Here is a 19,146-nt window from a genome sequence, read left to right on the forward strand (position 1 = left end):
CTATCAGACACCAAAACAGGATCAAGCTCAATTACTGCACACAAGCATAAAAAGAGACACAAAGGAATGGTTTAGGCCTCCAGCAGCCACCCTTCCAAAAAGAGAGGCAAGTCCTGTCTTGCAGTGTGCCTGTAACATTGTCAGTAATAGATTTGATGTTATGTTCAAATTGCTTCCAGTTTTCAAAGAACTAAACTACATAGGGCTCCCCTGCTTTCAGAATGTCCAGTAATGCCAGGAACTTTCAACTGAAAAAAATTTGCAGTAGCTTGACAGTGTCTGGCCATGAAGGGTTTGTTTTCCAGAATACATTATTAATCAGCACACTCTTCCCTTCCTACAGCTAAAAATAGCTCCTGTTCCTGCCTTCTCAATTCTATTAGATGTAACAGGCTGACTACAACCACTTAACAACCTTCCTACCGTCCAAGTTAAAAGGGAGCTATCTCCTGAAATGAAATTCTCCATGGATTTGATTATTTCTTCCACTTTCTAAAGGTTTCAGGGCCCTTCAAAAACAGCCCCACACATTAAGAACATGAACCCTGTTTTTTACCTGGCTGTTTTTTCTGTGGCTCCTCCTCTTGCACAGGTTGGTAAGATGGCAGAGTTCCATTTATATTTTCAGCATATTTTCCACTCCTGGAGGGAAAAAAATCCATCCCACCATTGTTAGAGAAATAGCACAGTTGTGTTAAATATATCACATTTCACTGCCCTCAGTGATTACCTGAAAGAAGGTGGCACCAGCTCGAGGGGCAGAGTCAGGGGCAGTGGCTGCCCAGCTTTGGCCATGTCTGTGAGGTGCATGGCCAACACAAACTCATCAGCCTTCAGCTGCCCATCTCCATCTATATCAGCCAGGGACCTGCAGGGGTTCAACAGCAGCACCAGTTAGAACCAAACATCTCCATCACTCACAAATTACAGCTGAAACAAGGCACCGTGGAGAAACAATTTTTAAAACTGACAATTCCTGTGAAATGTTTTGGTAAAAATACTTCCAGTTAATAACACAAATAATTGATGAAGGGAGATATTATTTTGTTTAATCATGTACTGTTATTCAGATCAAAGAATCATGGAATGGTTGAAGGGACCTTAAAGATCATCCTGTTCTACCCCCTGCCATGGGCAGGGACACCTTCCACTATCCCAGGTTGCTCAAAGTTCTGTCCAGCCTGGCCTTGAACACTTCCAGGGATGGGGCAGCCACAGCTTCTCTGGACAACCTCGGCCAGGGCCTCACCACCCTCACAGCAAAGAATTTCTTCCTATCATCCAATCTAAACCTACTCTCTTTCAGTTGGAAGCCATTCCCCCTTGTCCTGTCTCTACAAGACTTTGTAAACAGTCTCTCTCCATCTTTCTTCTAGGATCCTTTCAGGTGAAGCTTTCTTTTCAGCTTCACTGAAACTCTCCTCTCCAGCCTGAACAATCCCAGTTCTCTTACATTTCCATAAAATACTGAAAAATGGAGAAGAAATGGTTGATTTATTGCATCACCAACAGAAGAGCTGGAAAACGATTCCAGGACCATTCTTAACCAGCTCAAAATACTAGAAACCACTTTTTCAACTAGTTTTTTTACAGCACAAGAAAACATTACATAAAATCACATCAAATTCTACAAGAGGAAGCTTTGCATAGAATTCTTCTTTCCCCCTTGTGTCTCCTTGACAGTGCAGGGAAAACATGAGCTGGCCCAGAGTACCACATAGCAGGCAGGAAAAGGATCACCTACCCCCTCTAAGGAGAAGGAGATCCTATCAGCCTACAAAATGTTTCCCATAAACTGGGGGGTGATGGAGTGGGTGTGTTTATGTGAAACCAGTCAAATGCAAGAAAGCAGGAGTCTTTCTCAAAGAACTATCTATAGAGATAGAATTGCTGAAATGTGTCCTTAGACTGCACATAAGCAAAAAGCTGAATAAAAATCATAGTTCAATAAATAAGCAGTAAAAAAAAAAACCTCTGTGAAAAACAAAAAGGAAGCAACAAAACAACTACAAAAACCCCCATCACACACACACACACACAGAGTAAAAAACAAAAGCAGGAGATGATGAAATGAGATATTTGTTATGCTCACACACCAGCACTATTCACATGTAACAGCACCATTATTACAGTAATTACCATGCATAAGCACCCAGAGAAATACTGGTAATTTCTTAGGGCAAAACTGAAACTCTGGCTATTAATCCTCTCTACAGGGGCACACAGAGCTCCCTGCACTGGCTCCTGATACCTTCAGGATAGACACCCAGAAGGAAAAGAGCCACTGCACGCCTGATTTATGCCCCCAATGCTCCAGAGAGGAGCAATACAGCCCCACGCTCCACGTTTATCTTCACAGCATGAAACCAAACAAGCTGAGCTTTGCTGCTGCTAAAGACACAAATGACTGTCCTGGGATACAGGAAGAAGAAAGGGAACTCAGGAGATGTAAAGCTGTTGTGAATTCTGCTGGGCCACTCAATTTCATGTATAACATCTGAATTATGTCTGAAGGTGTAACCTAAACTACCCTATCTAGCAGGGCAGATCATTCAAGCTTTCCAACAACTCTCACCACTTTCATCAGCACAATAAAGGCAAGTCTTAACAAACATGTAATATGCAGATATCTTTATGGAAACGGCAGTAAAACTCAAAAAAGCTTAAGGGTTACTTAATTTTTAATCCTCCTCCCTACTTTAAAACTAACCACCCAGACTTCAGAATCCTACTTCTGAAGGGAACGAGCCCTCAGCTCAGCTCAGCGAGTGCATCCCTGGATCAGAAATTGATGTTAGCATCTCTTCTATTATATGGAGTTTAACAAACACACACAAAGAGCGAAAAATTGTATTATCTCAAGGTGTCTTTTAGAAATGTAACTAGTGAATAAACTTAGTTTAACTAGCAGCTCTGTTTCTGTTTATGATTTTAGATCTAGAGTGTCTCTTCATCATTTCTTATTTAATAAAGTACATTTCCTCTTTTAACACCATAAACACATTGAATCAGTAATTAAACTCACCAAATAGTAGCCAGCTGAGTCTGTGAAAGATTTGATTGCAGAAGGGCATTCCTTGCTTGAAATCCTTAGTGAAAGCGTAGAAGATTTTTATTAAAATAAACACTTTGTTCAAAGATTCACGAGGCAAAAAATGGGTCACGAACTGGGGCATGTTTCCTTTTAATATTAATCTAATCCATTTTTATCTGTTGGTTTTACTTCCAGGCTTACCAACAGGCATTACAACCTGAACACAATGAAGATGTGAGTATTCTCCTGTACCTTTTTTCACTCAGAGCACCTAACAGAAAAGCTGACATGAAAAATAGGTATTTATGGTAATCCCCACAGCTGTCACAAAAGCACAGCTGACTGTTTGCCTAAACCTTCAGCTATCACCTGGAGAGCTTTCCTTGGTAGCAAAGAACCATATACATTTCTAGGCAGGTTGAGGAAACCTTCAGCCCAAAACTGACTGAACAAAACCAGCATTCATTTCTTGAAAGAAAGAATTGTCCTCCTTTTTTTGTAGGCAAGGGAACTGAAGCAGAGTGCTCATTCAAAATGGGAAATCTAACTAAGACACGCAAGACACACATATTGACTTTACACCTGCTGACTGCTTGGCCAGTGTTCTACTCTCTGCATTACACGGAGGGATCCAGTTTTATAGGAACTTCTGTAAAACTCTCCCCTTGTATTAACTTTGTGTGAAGTCTTCTGAAGCCACCATAATGCCGTCACTGGAAGCCAACAAGGAATGACTCTCCTAAAATACTTTGGAAAAATTCCAGTCAATGGCTGCAGTTCTGCAGTGTCTTTCCCAAACTGCTTTCTTTCAAAAGATAAAGCCCAAGTATCTGAGCATTGTCTAATACAGGAACACATGGCACAAAAATGATGGTGAATGTCCCCCATTTTCACAAGAAAGAGTTTCAGTCCAAAGAGTGATGCTTGAAAAACACGTGCTGACTTTACAGAGCTGAATTCCACAGCCTTGTGGTTCTCAGGCTCCTCTAGCACTATCCCAGCACCGCCAGGCTTCTCTTTGCTGCAACAGCTGCTGTAGCTTCCCCAGTGTATTTGGCTCTTCCAGGTCTAACACAGAGCCCAAGTCAATGAACTGATGGTTATTTCCATTTCTTGGCTGGCTGAAACCCACTCTCTCCTGCACAGGTCTGAACACCAACATTTCAGCTTTTATTTCACATGCAAGTCAAATCCCAAGCTGGGATTCCATCCCTCAGCCTGTGATGTTCAGAGGCAGGAAACACTCTGGTTTTCCCAGACCATACCAAATGCCATACTCACCTGATAAATATCCACTCATACTTTTATCAAGACTGTTAAATTTCTGTCTGTATTTTAATCTGGAGGCCTGAGGAACTGCCCAGTCTGAGGACGTAATCTTTGGTGAATTCCCAGCTAGTGATGCACTAGAGGAAGAATTTGAACTGCAATATAATTTCAAAACAAAACAGAAAAAAAAACAAAGCAAAAAACCAAACCATACCAACCAACCAAATATTAAAAGAGAACCAAAAGAGAAAAAGAGATAAAGAAATAACTCTAAATCACTTGGCTTAATAAAGAGGCATTGGAACAGAAGATATATAGCATCTTCCAGTAACATGAAATAACTTCCATGAAGTTTTACTTCTGCTAACTTGCTATAAATAATTTCATCACAAATATGGAATTTTACAGTGAAAGTAGGGACATCTATCTATAAAGTAACAACATGTTGAATTGAAAATCCTGTTCCTTTGGTATCACAGGCACTTATGCACATAATTGATTGTTCTACCACTGTAAAATAACAGTATAGGAAACCACAAGAAAACACCTCAACTTTCCTACAAGTGTTTACAAGGGCTGTGAAGTGTTGGGCCATGTCTAAGTAACTTTAAGAGGCATGTAAATGAATAACCATGAGAATAAAAATGGATCTGATGAACTCATAACCAAAAGCAACTTCTAAAGCTGTTTTAAACACCATATTCCAGCTCTACCTCTTCTTTCTGTTAGTGACAATGACATGCTGAGTGGAGCTTTTCCAACTCATTTTCTGCAGAATACTGCTGATGGAAGGTTTAGATATACCCATAAAACTTCCATCTAAACTCCCAGCATTTTCAGTGTCCCATCTCTGAAAATCAGATAAACTCAGGTGAATCCAGCCTTCCTTGTTTAAGGTAATCCCCTGCTCTGTCAAGTAAAAAAAACTACTTGAAGTGTTATCCAAGGCAATACAGAATGCTGACAAAAAAAAAAGCCTCTCCAGCACAATGCTGGATTGACATCCCCTGCATGGAATGAGACAACATGATGGTGAAAATGCTGTCAACAATAACACTGGAGAAGTGCTCCTTTGTAAAGCTACAGCACTAGCAGAAGAAAGCTTTCCAATTAAAAAAACCAGAACAAAACAAAACAAAACAAACAAAAAACTAACCCAAAAAAGATTATCCCAGGCACATGCCAAGCCTACAGTCATCTTACAGGACATCTGCTGACATCATGTGTGTGAGGAGCCCAGATCATGCACCCCACATGTCCTGAATGGGCAGCATGGAGGTGCAAGAGCCTCTGAGCCACTTATGGAACTGAGCTGGGGTGGAGATGCCCTCAGGACTATCTTTGGGAAACACCCCTGGATGCCCAGTTGGATAGATATGCCCAGTCCCTCACTTTAGTCTATGGCAAAGCTCTAAAATCCATGAACCAGAGCAGCTGATTACAAGGATTCATAACCTTCTATTATTCATAAAATAAATTCACACGTAAATATTGATAACAAATCCTATTCTTATGTGCCTGCTGATTACATGGTGCCTTCTATAATGAATGAGCACATAATGCATAAACATTGCTTTTATAACTACTTGGTAAGATTTGTTTCTATTTAGTAATGAGGTACATTCCCTTCTTTTTGGCACTGCTCATCTGACCTCTTCATCTACCTTGGATATTCTGTCAATTTACTGAAAACATTACTTATTGTGCATATAAAAACAAAATCTGTTTTCAGACTTGATAGGTCATATTAGATAGACTAATTTTTAATAAACGTACTTTGAAAATAGAAATGCTCCATAAGTTTTGGAAAGTATACTACTTAAGTGTAAGATACAGCCATTTTAAACTTAACTTCCATACCTGCTAGATCCCAAATCAATTAGTGACTGTGCCTTCTGCATACTGGAAGCACCAAATCCTCCTGCCATGGGGCCTAAAGAACCAGTATGAGGCAGCGCTGGAACAAACAGAAACAAGAAATTAACCCCAGAACTGGAAAGCAACTGGGTATAAGATAATGCTTCATAATCAACATTCACTTTGATAGAAGTAAGAAAAGATAATCAGTGTCTTGTTGTTATGATTAACTAGTTAGAACAGAATTAACAAATGTGAACTTTGGAGAAAAAACATTTGTAGGGTTTTTTGTTGGGTTTTTGTTGTTTTTTTTTTAAACTCACATGCATGTGTTAGCATTCCTGTCTGAAATTAGCCACAGGGAAAATAAGACTCACAATTCTGAAAGCAAGTACTGGACTGTGCTATACTTACTTGAGGAGAAAGGTACGGACAAAGGCTGCAGAAGGCTGGATGTTCCATTTGGCAACGAGGAGGTACTGACAGAAGGCACCAGGGGAGCAGAGATAACCAAAGGAGGAATGGAACTCATGGAGGTCAGAGACATGGGAGCTAATGGTGTGATCGCAGACACAGACGTTGGCATGGACAGATTTGGCATACTACCCATTCCTAGAGCAAAACCCAATAATTCATGGTTTAACATGGCAGAGGCTTCAGCAAGAAACGGGGTCACTTATGTGAGGCAGAAACTACACAAAGCAGCTGTTGTCTGGAATGCAATGAGTTAAAATGGATGCTCATGTACAATATTTACTTTTTCCTCTTAATTTAGGCAAGACAGCTCACAGGAGAAAATATACTGAAGAGTAGGAATTTTAAAAGAAATATCTTGACAAGCAAATTCATTCTCAAGGTAGGTTTAGCTACTACTTCACAACAGAGTAAGATCTGGTTTTCTATAGTTGCAGCTATACCTAGTTCTCAACAAGCCTGGCCCCTGAGAGAGAATTACAACCTCAAAAGCTGTGACAATGCTCTACAGGGAAAAGCTGATGCTGTTTCTGAACTAAGTCTCTTGCAAGTATCAGCCCTGGAAGAATCCATAGGGGCAAAAAGTCCCTATTAGGCACCCATGCTTAGCAAAGGATTTCCAGAGGCAGCTGCCTGAGGCAAATTAGGACACTTGAATTACTGGCTGCATCTTGTGGAAGACAACAGTGCTGGTGAGATGATGGAAAGTTAATAGAGGTAACTGTATGCCAACCACAGCTCCCTGTAAATGCATGCCCTTGTACCCAAACACATGAGATTTGGTGATGAGCAGACATTTTAAATCATGTATGTAATTAATATATGCATACATTTAATTTCAGCATAGAAGTGTGCACTTATTTTGTAATCCAGCTGGTCATTGTGAATATTTTGTGCTACAAAACAACACAATAACAAGCTTGCACTGAATCCCCAGACACCATTAGGAAAAAAAAAGGTCAAAGTAATTCTATTCAGTTAATCATATAACCAAAATAGACAATCTGATTCATTTTGAAAAAAATATGTAAAATAGTGCTTCTACCAAAACTCTGACCTTTGATTAAATTTAACTTTAAAATCTCCAAGTATAAATAGGTGGCTGAGTAGGAGGGAGACAAAAAAAGACCATCAGTACAAAATGAGAGCCTGCAAGTCAGATGGCAGATGTGAATGGCTTTCCTGTCAAAATTTTATAAATGTTTTTCTTAACTAAAAGTCTTCAAAGAATCAAATTATCAAAAATATCAAGAAAGTGACCTGGTGAAATTCCTAAATCAGAATATCTTTTTTTTTTTTCACACTGATTCACTAAACTTTCATGGTCAGATTAATGCTTTTATTTGGCTGCAATTAACTGTGTTTTTTTACCTCTGAACACTAAGTAATTATATATTCATAAGTACCAAAGCGAGCTGACATTAGTGGTGAAAATACTGGAGTTTGTTTCATGACAGGAGGGAGAACTGAAGGCAAGTGCTGTCCTTGCAATTTCAGCTTGATGAGTTTCATGGCTATAGAGAACTCCAGTTGATCCATTTTTCCATCCTTGTTCAGGTCCGAGAGTGTCCTTAAAACAAAACAAAATAAAATTAGAGAGGAAATAGAAATTTAATTTTTTTAATTACTGAGAAGCTTTTCTATCAGATTTATTTACTGGTTTTGCACAGGAAAACAATAAATTTATTGCAAAGTAAATTTTCTTCTTTTGACAACAGTCATACGATCAGAAGTTTGAGTACCCACTTTGTCATCTGCAGAATTCAGTTTTGAGTTTGCTGTATATTAAATACTTAACTCTTGATAACGCAGGAAAACATTTGGGAAAGCAGAAGTCTCCTGCCCAGTGGATACACTTGCTGCCTCTGCTGCAAGCCTCTGCCATGCTTTTCTCTATGCTCCTAGCCAGAATAATTATTTTAAATTAATCCTTGGTAAGGTAAGGAATTAATGCAAGAATCTGGAACAGGAAGCAGGAGGATGCAGAAACCTCCTAAAGGCACTATACACTGCTATGAAAACTTCATTAATTCACAGTGTGGTGAGGTTTTCTAAGCCTGATACCCACACTGTGCTCTTTCGACACTTCTTCAAATAAACTTAAATACAACAGGAAACATATTCAACAGTGCATACATAACCTCAAAATTTCTGGTCATACAGATAATACTAAATTTTATTAATATTTACACATGAAAGGACCAAGCACAAGAATATAAATAAAACTGGGAGAAAAAAAAAATCAGACTGATGTTAAGATACATTTTTCCTTTGATTTTGTTACTGTTCAGTATAAAACCCCAAGGTCCCACAGAAAAATTTCCTTGCCCCTCTTTCCCAGGCACTGAAGTGTCTGGTTTAGGGGTGAACATGGTGGTGCTGCTGGTTGGACTTGATGATCCCAGGAGTCTTTTCTAACCTTAACAATTCTGTGATTCTATGTGCCTGAAGGAAAACTAACTTGCATTTAGTTATTTTCTTTAATACTTCTACACAGGTGGGTTCTTTTTAATTATTACAAGCCTCAACACATCTCTTATCACATACAAGTCTTGGTAACAGCCAAGTACCCAAAACTGAGCACAGGATTCTAGTGAGGACTGAGGGGTTACAGAGAAGAAAATGTTTCAAGTGTTGCACTCAGCACATGTATGCTGCAAGGAACAGCACTTTTCCCAGTTCCTGCATTAACAGCACTGCTTGGTATCTCATGTATCATAACTGTCCTTCTACTAACTTCTTCTGTCACCTTGGACTTTTTTCTTGTCTTCTACTTTCAGTGTATTTCAAGCACTTAATACGGTATTAAAAGGCTGCGTTCAGCATGATCCAGTTTGAAATAACGATGTAAAAATTACTGGTTTTAATTAATTGTTGGTACACATATGGGCTGAATCCTTCCTCTAAATTTAGTAAAATTAAAACAATGATTCAGACAGCACTCTCTACCTTGACTGCTGAAAGCCTCTTTGAAACAACACAACACACCAAAGGTAGTATTTGAATGCTATGCATCTCCTATCTTAAAAAAGAAAAACGAACAGTAAAGAATACCTTACCATATTTCAGCAAGGATTGAAGATGGTAGACCTGATTGCAAAAAAAAGGTACGTGCTTGATCACCTGTGATAAACAAGGGAAAAAAGACAGACTTTCACACCAGAGACAGATTTTTGAAGAGCTCAGCACTCTCTTGGGGGATCAGGTTCTTGAAAGAAATCCTCATGCTGGATGCCAAGCTTTCCAGGGTTTTTTGTCCAGCTTTTCATGCTGGTGACAGTGATAGTCACACACCCATGTATTACATAATTCCCAATCTTTGCTCTGAGAAGAAATTTCAGATAGCTATGAAAACTTTAACAGGTCACAAATCAATGGCTGCCAACATCTTAAAAGATGCAAGAATTAAAGAATGACTGAAAATTTAGTCCCCAATTACTTATGCAGGAAAGGATGAGCATGCCATTTCTTTCCTTCTCTATCCCATCTAACTTGGGCCAGTATTGTGTCTCTAGAAAAACTAGGAAAACACCATGTTCTAAATAATATTCTGTTTTGTCAGAGAACACCCACCATTTCAGTATTTCAGTGAGGGAATGGGAACTGTTGTGCAATCCCATACCAAGTTCCACATCAACTGGCACACATAAAAAAACAGGGACAGTGATGTTTATGCCTACATCTGAGTGAATTACAGATGCTTAAGGCTAAGACTTCAGGTTACTCTTTCAGCTCTCTCTTCCCTTATATTCATACACAATCTTTTATTTCAAGCATTTGTCAAATAAATAACAAAACCTGCAGATGTAGGTGCAGGTAAGAGCCCAGATGTGGCCTAAGGGTAGTCCCTGAGACAGCGTATTTTTCAGCTGGAGGTAAATACCAACCTCCCAGTACTGTTTGGCCGAAGCAGGAGTTAGGTGCTACTTAGCCAGAAGATGTGCATGTTCCATACAGACAACTTCCCACTCTCTCCTCAGTCTTTTCCAGCCTCAAAAGAGGAAAAGCAGGGCCAGTGGAGCAACTACACAGGGCATTAATGGACAGCTGGGTAAGTAGGAGCCATCAGGGCTGGTCTTTAGTGCCCACCCACACACAAAGAATTCTTAAATTAAGACATCTTTGCCAATGAACTGGACTCCTTTGTGATATCACAAGCACATTTTAAATTTAAAACCTGCAAATTCTGAGGTGCATAGCAATGTGACCCAATTGTTTCAGAGGAGAAGCAGCGGAAGGCAACTGGAACTGACAGCAGGCCCCTGCAAAATGCTGTTAGTCCACTCAGAACCTGCTGAAGCCCCAATGGGTAATAAATTTCAAGCAGCTGCTAACAAGCACAAGCTGTCAGCATCCCTCTCCCTGCCTCATCCTCCAAAACAAAGATACCAAACAGCACAGCATTCTCTCCTCAGACTGAGGAGAGCCACTTCTGGTATGTCTGGTGTCACTTGCCACAACAGCTACTGTAAGAGCTCCCTGGCAGCCTCCTGTGTGAGCATGGATTTTGCCTGATACTCTCTGGTTTTTGAAACTAGACAGAATGGCAGCACACAGCTGATGGCTGCAGAAGTGACAGGGTTAAACCAAACAGCTTTCCTGTGCCCGACTTTAGAGGAAAGCTTGTTAAGTTTACTAATAACCTGTGGCTGTTTGGCTGAAGAATATGGTTATTAGTCACACAACAAAGGGCTAGAAATAGGATGCAGCTCTCAAACTGTTTTACAGAGATAGGTATGTGTACACAGAAGTTAATGTGTAATGCAGAGCCTCAGACCAACCTGTAATGTAACCTCCTGTGGGTTTAAGGCTATCAAACTGCTTGTCATGCTTGGCCCGCTCTTCGGAGGTGATGGCCCATATGTTTGGCCCTCCTGGGGGAAAAAAAAACCAACCAAAACAAGCCAATAAAAAACCAGTGAACAACCAAATGGACTGAAAACTTCCAAAAATAAAGCACATCACTTACAAAATAAAAGCTTGGCTTTCTCAAGAGACAAAGTTAGATGCGGACACACCCAGCTCCTACCAGTTTGGCAAGGACGTTATGCAACACAGACCTGCTTCCCAGATGTGCAAGCTGAGCTGAGACAATCCCCCAGCCAGACTGCTTCACCCTCGGCTCTCAAACAAGCTCTGTCGTCCTTCGAGCTGGTGCAGAGCAGCTTCCTGTTGCTGCTGATTGATTGCAGCCCGAGCAGGATGTGTCTCACCATCCCCTGTGTGAGCCAAACACTGCCCTGGCTCACTGACGAATCTCGGTGTCCCCCAGGTTCTCATGCACCTTTCACACCCTTCAGCTGACAAAAAGATTTACACTTGTCTTTCCAACACTCTAAAAACAAAATTAGGACTGCTAACAACAGTAATTTGGTTTTGTCTGACAAAGGAGTGACATTTTGGGCTGTTTTTTTTAAAACAGTATGCAATTTCCACTTCACATTTTTCAGTACTTTATGGAGTGTAAAATATTACAGCCTGACAGTAGGAATGAGAAATTACAGGGAATAATTGTGTTTACAGAGTGGTGCTGGTAATACCAGGCAGAACCAGACGGACTTTCAGAAATGCCCCAACCTGCTGCATAAAGGTCAGGGTGTGTGTCCCTTGCAGGAAAAGCAGCTTGCCAGAAATAATTTGGTTTGTTTTTTAAGTAGGAGGAAGTTTTAGTCAGGAAGTTCTTGACAAATATTTAATTTTTCAAATCAATGAATGCAAGAATTAGCCAAAATTCTGAATGGAACCACTCAGAAAAGCATTAAAAGGTTATTACATGAAAAAACACTTCTAAAATTACATTCTGCTAAGAATTACTACTTCCAAAGATCTGTTAATTTGTCGAGTGTTTGTATTGCTCAGTAAAAAACAGTCAAGGGAATGATTAATTCTTCTAATAAGATATTAACAACTTGCTTTAAAAGCCATAGCACTTTGAAAGAAAGTTACTATAAAATGTTTCCTCTTCCCACATAAACCTTACTTCAAAGCTTTGAACCTCCAAAGTTTCAAGAGGTTTTTACACTGTTTTTCAAAGAATAACAACAAAGTGAAGGGACTGTGAGCTGATGTACTGGACAATATAGACACAGTAATGATGTTAATCATCTCTCATCTGTGTTTTTCTACATAAACAAATACATTTTCAAAAAAAGACCTAATGTCTCCTCTTAAGAAGGTCCTGTTAAAACTGTTTCTCCTTGCATGTGTCCAGATTTAATTGTTCACTCTTGCTACTTTAGTAGAGAAATAAAATAGTTAAAAAGACCAAAACAAAACAGAAACTCACTGGGGGGATGCGTAACAGAAAAGATGTGAGGGCATTAGGATACAACCTCTCTACACTCAAATTTGGAGTTTTTCTTCCCTCTCTTGATATACCAATTTTTGTTTTAGTGTGGCATCAAGGAAAGGGTCTTCCTGCACATTACATGTGAAATTGCACTTCAAGACCAACCCCCCCTTGTTTTTATTCTTCTGATTAAATGAGTATAAATAAATCTAGATTAGATACTGATAATAAAGTGAAGTAAATCTAAATCAGATGCCTAGAAGTCAATGGGCACTGTGAGCATTACTGTAAGACACAAATGAGGGCAACTTACACCCAACAGCAAAATTTAGAGCACTCAGAAAATTAGCAGCACTTAGATTTCTTTAAAGTGCTAATTTTAAGATATAATGCGGTTATGATTATAGAAATTATCTTGACAAGATGAAGAAATGCTCCTAAAGCTGCCCACCAGCAACTTCAGAGAACTTGACCACTTTTTTCATTTATGGAAAACAAAATATTAACAATTTTCCTTCTATTTAATAGAAGGAAATAAAATAATAAAAACCAAAATATTACATTTTCCTTCTATTTAATACTCCTCTTTGAACATCTTTTGAAAGAGGTTACTGCAAAACTCCTCGCCTTTTTGATATCAACAACAGAAGCATTAAGACCACCACAATATATTCACATGGTCAGTGGCTGCAAAGTGATAAAAACACAGTAACAATTGATTGACCAGAGTTATTATCATCAACATAGCCCCTCTAGAGAACCCAATTTACATGGTAAGGTAACTTTTGTTTATATATGCACAATTTCTTATTTATATGTCATAAATTAAACAAGAAGATGGCAATCAATCTTGGAAATCTAATATATTTCTGTATTCAAAGAGTTGTTTTACTATCTGGTAAATTATGTTTTCTCTCCAACTATGAAATTCAAAGTTTTACACAGCATTGTCTCAAATGTGTTAAAACCTTGCAGAGGTCAGTAAATCACCAAATTCACACCTGTAGCTGGATGATGATTAAAATCTCATTCAAAAAGTGATTCAAGATCCACATTCACCCTTCATTCTCATTTTTGCCTTCCTTAACAGAGCCAAGAACATCACTGTTTTTTGCACACTTGATATTTTACACACTTTTACCACTGGAAATGCATCTTTAAGGTCCTTTCTGATCCATGCCTGTGACTCTATGATTTAGTCCAACACCCCTGCAAGGAGGAGGAACATCTTCAGCCAGACCAGGTTGCTCAGAGCCCCATCCAACCTGGCCTTGAACACTTCCAGGGATGGGGCAGCCACAGCTTCTCTGGGCAACCTGTACCAGGGCCTCACCAACCTAGTAAAAAATTCTACCTTACATCTATTTTAAATCTACAGTCTTTTAATTTAAAACCATCACCCCTTCTCCTATCTCAATTTAGGTCCTGCTGGACTGTTTGTCCCCATCCTTCTTACAGGCCCCCTACTGAAAAGCCACAAAAAGGTTTCTCTGGAGCCTTCTCCAGGTTGAACAACCCCAAGTATCTTGCAAGTATAAATGTCATTAAAAAAAAAAAATTGACTAAAACCACATTATTGTATCAACAAGTGCTTCTACAGCCTTCCACAGTCTGAGTGAGTCAGTGCAAGCAGCTGTCATGGAATGGCAATAACTACAAACACACATTACCAAAAGTACATTGTGAGAATGCTTCAGGGAACTGAATATACACCCAGAAAACACCAACCTGCTAAAAATTTATCTTCAAAAGCAAGAACAATTTCAGATTATCCCTTTCCCTAAAGACAGAAACTGAAAGTCTTATTTTTCTGGTGATTAATTCCATAAAGATATGCTCTCTGCTGGTTTCTTTATCGGCATGGAAGAAAATGCAGTAAGTCTTAAAATCCAATATATAAAAATATAGATTTTTAAAAATATGAATAATTACAGCAGGAATTAGGATCTAGAGAACAACACACCTTTAAGTCAGCACAGCTCTCACAGAGAAATTTTAGTGCTTGTCTGTAACTGAACAAAGTCACAGAAAATTAAGTTTTACCCTAACATCACTTGAGAAAGAATGTCTGCCATCTGCAGCCTGAACTAGAACAGGCCATTGTTGTCTGAATAGAGGTTAATAACTGTTGGACAATGAAAGTATTTGTGAAAAAAAAAAAAAAAAAAAAAAATCACCAATGCTTCTGGTAGGGTTCCACAGTGAAGGCAGTCAAACCCCACCCACACTTATTATTTAAAGGATTCACTGTTTTTTTCAACTCCCACCCCATATGCCACAGAAACAAGCTAAAGAGCACAGCACAAGAGGGAAGGCTGAACCACTGTGAGGGGTTATATTTAGCTTAACCAGGTGCTCACAGCTCTTTTGATGCTACCACTTGGTGATACAATTAAGAAAAGTAAAATCTGCATACAGAAAAGCTCATATTAAGATTCCTCAAAATACCATGTGAAAATACCATACCAGTCTATCTGAAACAAACACTTTGAACAACGGGACTCACAAGGTCTTGGCAATTCCACAAAGCACATTGCAACACCATTTGCTAAAGTAATTGTTGTGTTTACCTAAAGCACAACCAAGACCATCACAAAAACACAGCCAAAATTAGTCTGAAACTCAGTTCTCCTGTGCCAGCACCATCAAATCATGCTACAATCCTCACAAATATTGTGACTTCTTCCCAAACTACCACAAGTGGTAAAAATGGACTGCTGAGAAGAGTTACACTGCCTGGTTTACACACAACCATGTTCTGCGCATGCTGAACTGTGAGGAAGGGAAGATACTCCTTTTCTGGGAAGGGCAAAACTTCTGGAAGAGTCAAACATCTGCCGTCCAAGATGTATCATCTAAACTTATCTGGCTTAGCTCAACAATTTTTGCACTAACACACCTTCAGTTCCACTGTTGAGAAACGTCTTGCCCGTAAATCAGATCAAATGAATTTTGCATAGAGACATTTCTGCTCTTCTTCCTTCTGCACGGCCCCAGTCCTCACTCATGGCAAGTCATGCATGAATCACAAACCAAACTGCAGGTGTCTGCTCTTCACAGACACCTCTCTCACCATAGGATGGGCAAGAGGCAGGAATCTCCTTGATGGAGCAGTGCTGAACCTTTGGCTCTCCAAGCAGCAGTGAACTACAAAACTTTTACAGACCAGTTCCCCAGCAGAAATCAAAATACAGTTTCTACTACATGCTCCCATGAGAGGCTTTTCTGCAGACAATGATTAGTGCATTACTACTTTTCCGACTCAGCTTAAATTTCCTGGACATTTTCAAGACCTAAATAGTTTTTCCCAACTGTAGCTGATAAAATTTTGGAGGGGAAAAACAGTACAGTCTCTCTGACAATAAGATATCTCATTAATTCATTATTCTTCAAAATAGGTTACTTTAGAATCTTACTGTTGTGTCATCTTACAACTTCATACATGAAGGAAGAGCGACCTGGATGAAGCAAACACTGTATTTGACTACCGTGCATTTTCAGGAATCAAAGCTCAAGAAATGCTGAACTCGAGAGATTTTCCCCACAAAGACTTTCCCTAGAACAGAGTAACTACTGTCTTCACCTGCTTTTTTTGGCTTATGAAAACCCACATGTCTATATTAGTAAGACTTTTGGAAGACAAAGGTCAAATTTTATTTCTTTCTTTCCTAGAGAAGGTTGGTACTGTCAGAGAAGACTGAATAAATGTCAGCACTGGCATTTGTTCTCGATACCAAATATTGGAAATCTAGACTTGAGGTCCAGAAATGTCTCTGCAGATTCCCTATGCCAAAACAGAAGACTAACAATGAAAGCTCCTTTACTTGCCCACTCCAAAACTCCACAACACATCCAAGAGTTCAACATCACATGTGGAGTCTGCCCATGTAGAAAGTCCATGCGGAATGACAAAGACCCAAACACTGAAAGCTAAATATGATTTTAGCCTATTTCAAGACTTCTCTAAGGATGAAAACATACATGCTGGCCTCACCTTCATGTAACAGGTAGTTCTGTAATTCAGTGTGGCAGCACTCACAATTTTGTAGTCTTGGAAACAAGCAACTATGCTGGTGATTAAACGTCTTCAGTTCCTTCAAGTTAATTTTAAATTAAAGACACCTCTCTAGGTGAGAGTAGGGAGGTCTGCTTATGGCAGGATCACAGCATTTCAGGAGAGCTTCAGAAATGTCTTTACAACACTGCATCAGACAGATAACCTTCTGAATAACATAAAGGACTTGCTTTGACGGGCTGCCAACATCAAAAGGGAAACAAACACTGTTCTTTCCTTAAAATGGTAATTACCATTGAAAAAGAGGGGAGAAAAGAAGGTGCAGTCCTAGAAGAAAAGTATATAGATTTGAAAATACTCTGTAAGACCTCTGCCACTGGTTAGTACTGCCCATAGGCAAAGGGTAGCTATAGTGAGAACGGCAGGATTACTAATAAGGAAAAACCATAAGACATTTTTCACATTCTTCAAAGAACTGTCCTTGTTTCTCACTCACAGCTGTTGCTTGTTTTTCTCTAATAAAAACCATGCTCCTACGACCTACAAAGTTAATTAACTCCACAGAGATAATAAACCTAAATTGAAAGAGCATTCCTTGTACATATAAATCACGAGGATTAGACCACCACCTCTTTAACTATCAAAAAACCTCAGCATAACGCTTCATAATGACCCTAAGTAAATATTTATCCCTGTGTTTGAAGACAGGGAAATTTCAGCACAGACATGCAGCAACGTGCCTCAAGCTGGCACCCCAAACAAGGGGTTTTCCTTAATGCAACCAGCAATCACATTACATTCTCCTATTAGGAGCCTCCAGAGAGTTGTCTGGTCTAGGACATACTGGGATAAATCTAATAATTCCAGTCTTTCTGTGTTTGCAGATGAGTTTACCACAGAAGTATTTATTACAGATTGGATTTAATGCTCCCAATTGAGATGTTGAATCAGACTTCTAATTTTTCTCAGGGGTGAGTAAACACTCCAGGAGTCAGAAAATGTACAGAACATTTTACCATTAGTCTGAATTTGAGATTCCTTATCAGTGTTCTTGCTATTTTCAATATTTGCTTCCCTACTTCTCTGTTGATTCTATATATCAAACACAGGAGAAAAATTACTAATAATCAGCATTTATCCTTATTTAAGTGTGCTAATGTGTTATGAACTACTACTGTGGTGGCTTTGGGTCCATCCCAAAGCATCACCTGCTCTTCCTTGAGGATTGCACCTGCTCTTCCCAACTTCCATGATCTGAGGCCACGGCAGGAGCCACATACAATCTCCTTTCACAATACATACATTAATCCACCCACTACTTGTGCTACCAGAAATGCTCCATGGAGGCTCTCTGTCAACACGAAGGCAGCTGTCAGAGGATAAGAGTATCTATCTCTGTGCTTAACTGTAACTTCAGCAACTTCTTTTAGTGTGCACAGAGCTGAAAGGGAAAACTTGTAGCTAAAGCATATTAAACACAGGGAAACATGATTCTCCTTCAATTTTGTATTTTCATTTAATTTACAAGAATTGTGCCCACTGAAGCTGAGAGAATTGTTAAAGATTTTCAAGCATCTCTGGTGTGTTAACCAAAAATAACTGGTACCTGCAGACAGGTTGTTAAATAGTGTCAGGCACACTGTCTTAGGTGACAATGTAAGATGTAACCAAAAGTATGTATTCTATCACCAGCTGTTAAAACCAGGTGGGGCAGGGTTCTTTATCTCTTCCATGACACATCCCTGGTAACTTCCTCTTCTGCTAATGGGCCACCAAGCCTCACTGCATGGCCCATAAAATTACATCATCCCATTGTGAGACGCTCTGCCCAAGGGGAGGAACCAAGCATTGGATATTATCTGAGGTTTGGAACACCACACTCAGCCCTTACCTACTGGGTTCCCAGAGGACAAGAGCTACATAACCACCACTGGACCTTCAGAGGAGGACCAGACCCTTCTACAGGATCACTGCCTCAACAGAACCACATCTATCACCTCAAGAGAAGTGCAGCCACCCCTTAATCAGACTGCTGCCACCACCCTGCCCGGCAGGGTGTCAGGTCATATCCTGACTCTGTCAGGTCAAGCCAATGTTTCTGTATTATTGCCTTGTTATATGTACTAGTAAAGAATTGTTATTCCTATTCCTCATATCTTTGCCTGAAAGCCCCTTAATTTCAAAATCATAGTAACAATTCAGAGGGAA

At 39.5% G+C, this 19,146-nt stretch overlaps 1 protein-coding gene across 6 annotated transcripts in view; it reads right to left on the reverse strand.

The window, feature by feature from the left end:
• Positions 1 to 19,146, reverse strand: part of ITSN2 (intersectin 2) — an 81,772-nt gene that overhangs the window by 38,303 nt on the left and 24,323 nt on the right. For 5 of the 6 annotated variants that reach the window (XM_039567961.1, XM_010393251.4, XM_039567964.1 and 2 more), the window contains exons 3-11: positions 11,416 to 11,508; positions 9,694 to 9,757; positions 8,041 to 8,204; positions 6,575 to 6,772; positions 6,164 to 6,260; positions 4,316 to 4,458; positions 3,026 to 3,089; positions 731 to 868; positions 557 to 642 (exon numbers count right to left, since the gene is read on the reverse strand). In XM_039567961.1, the coding sequence (XP_039423895.1) occupies positions 557 to 642; positions 731 to 868; positions 3,026 to 3,089; positions 4,316 to 4,458; positions 6,164 to 6,260; positions 6,575 to 6,772; positions 8,041 to 8,204; positions 9,694 to 9,757; positions 11,416 to 11,508 (1,047 nt within the window). The remainder of the gene's footprint in view (positions 1 to 556; positions 643 to 730; positions 869 to 3,025; positions 3,090 to 4,315; positions 4,459 to 6,163; positions 6,261 to 6,574; positions 6,773 to 8,040; positions 8,205 to 9,693; positions 9,758 to 11,415; positions 11,509 to 19,146) is intronic. The other variant, XM_039567963.1, reaches the window with a different exon arrangement.

Source organism: Corvus cornix, chromosome 3 (genome assembly GCF_000738735.6).
Source record: "Corvus cornix cornix isolate S_Up_H32 chromosome 3, ASM73873v5, whole genome shotgun sequence".
In the NCBI taxonomy this organism is placed as follows: Eukaryota; Metazoa; Chordata; class Aves; order Passeriformes; family Corvidae; genus Corvus; species Corvus cornix.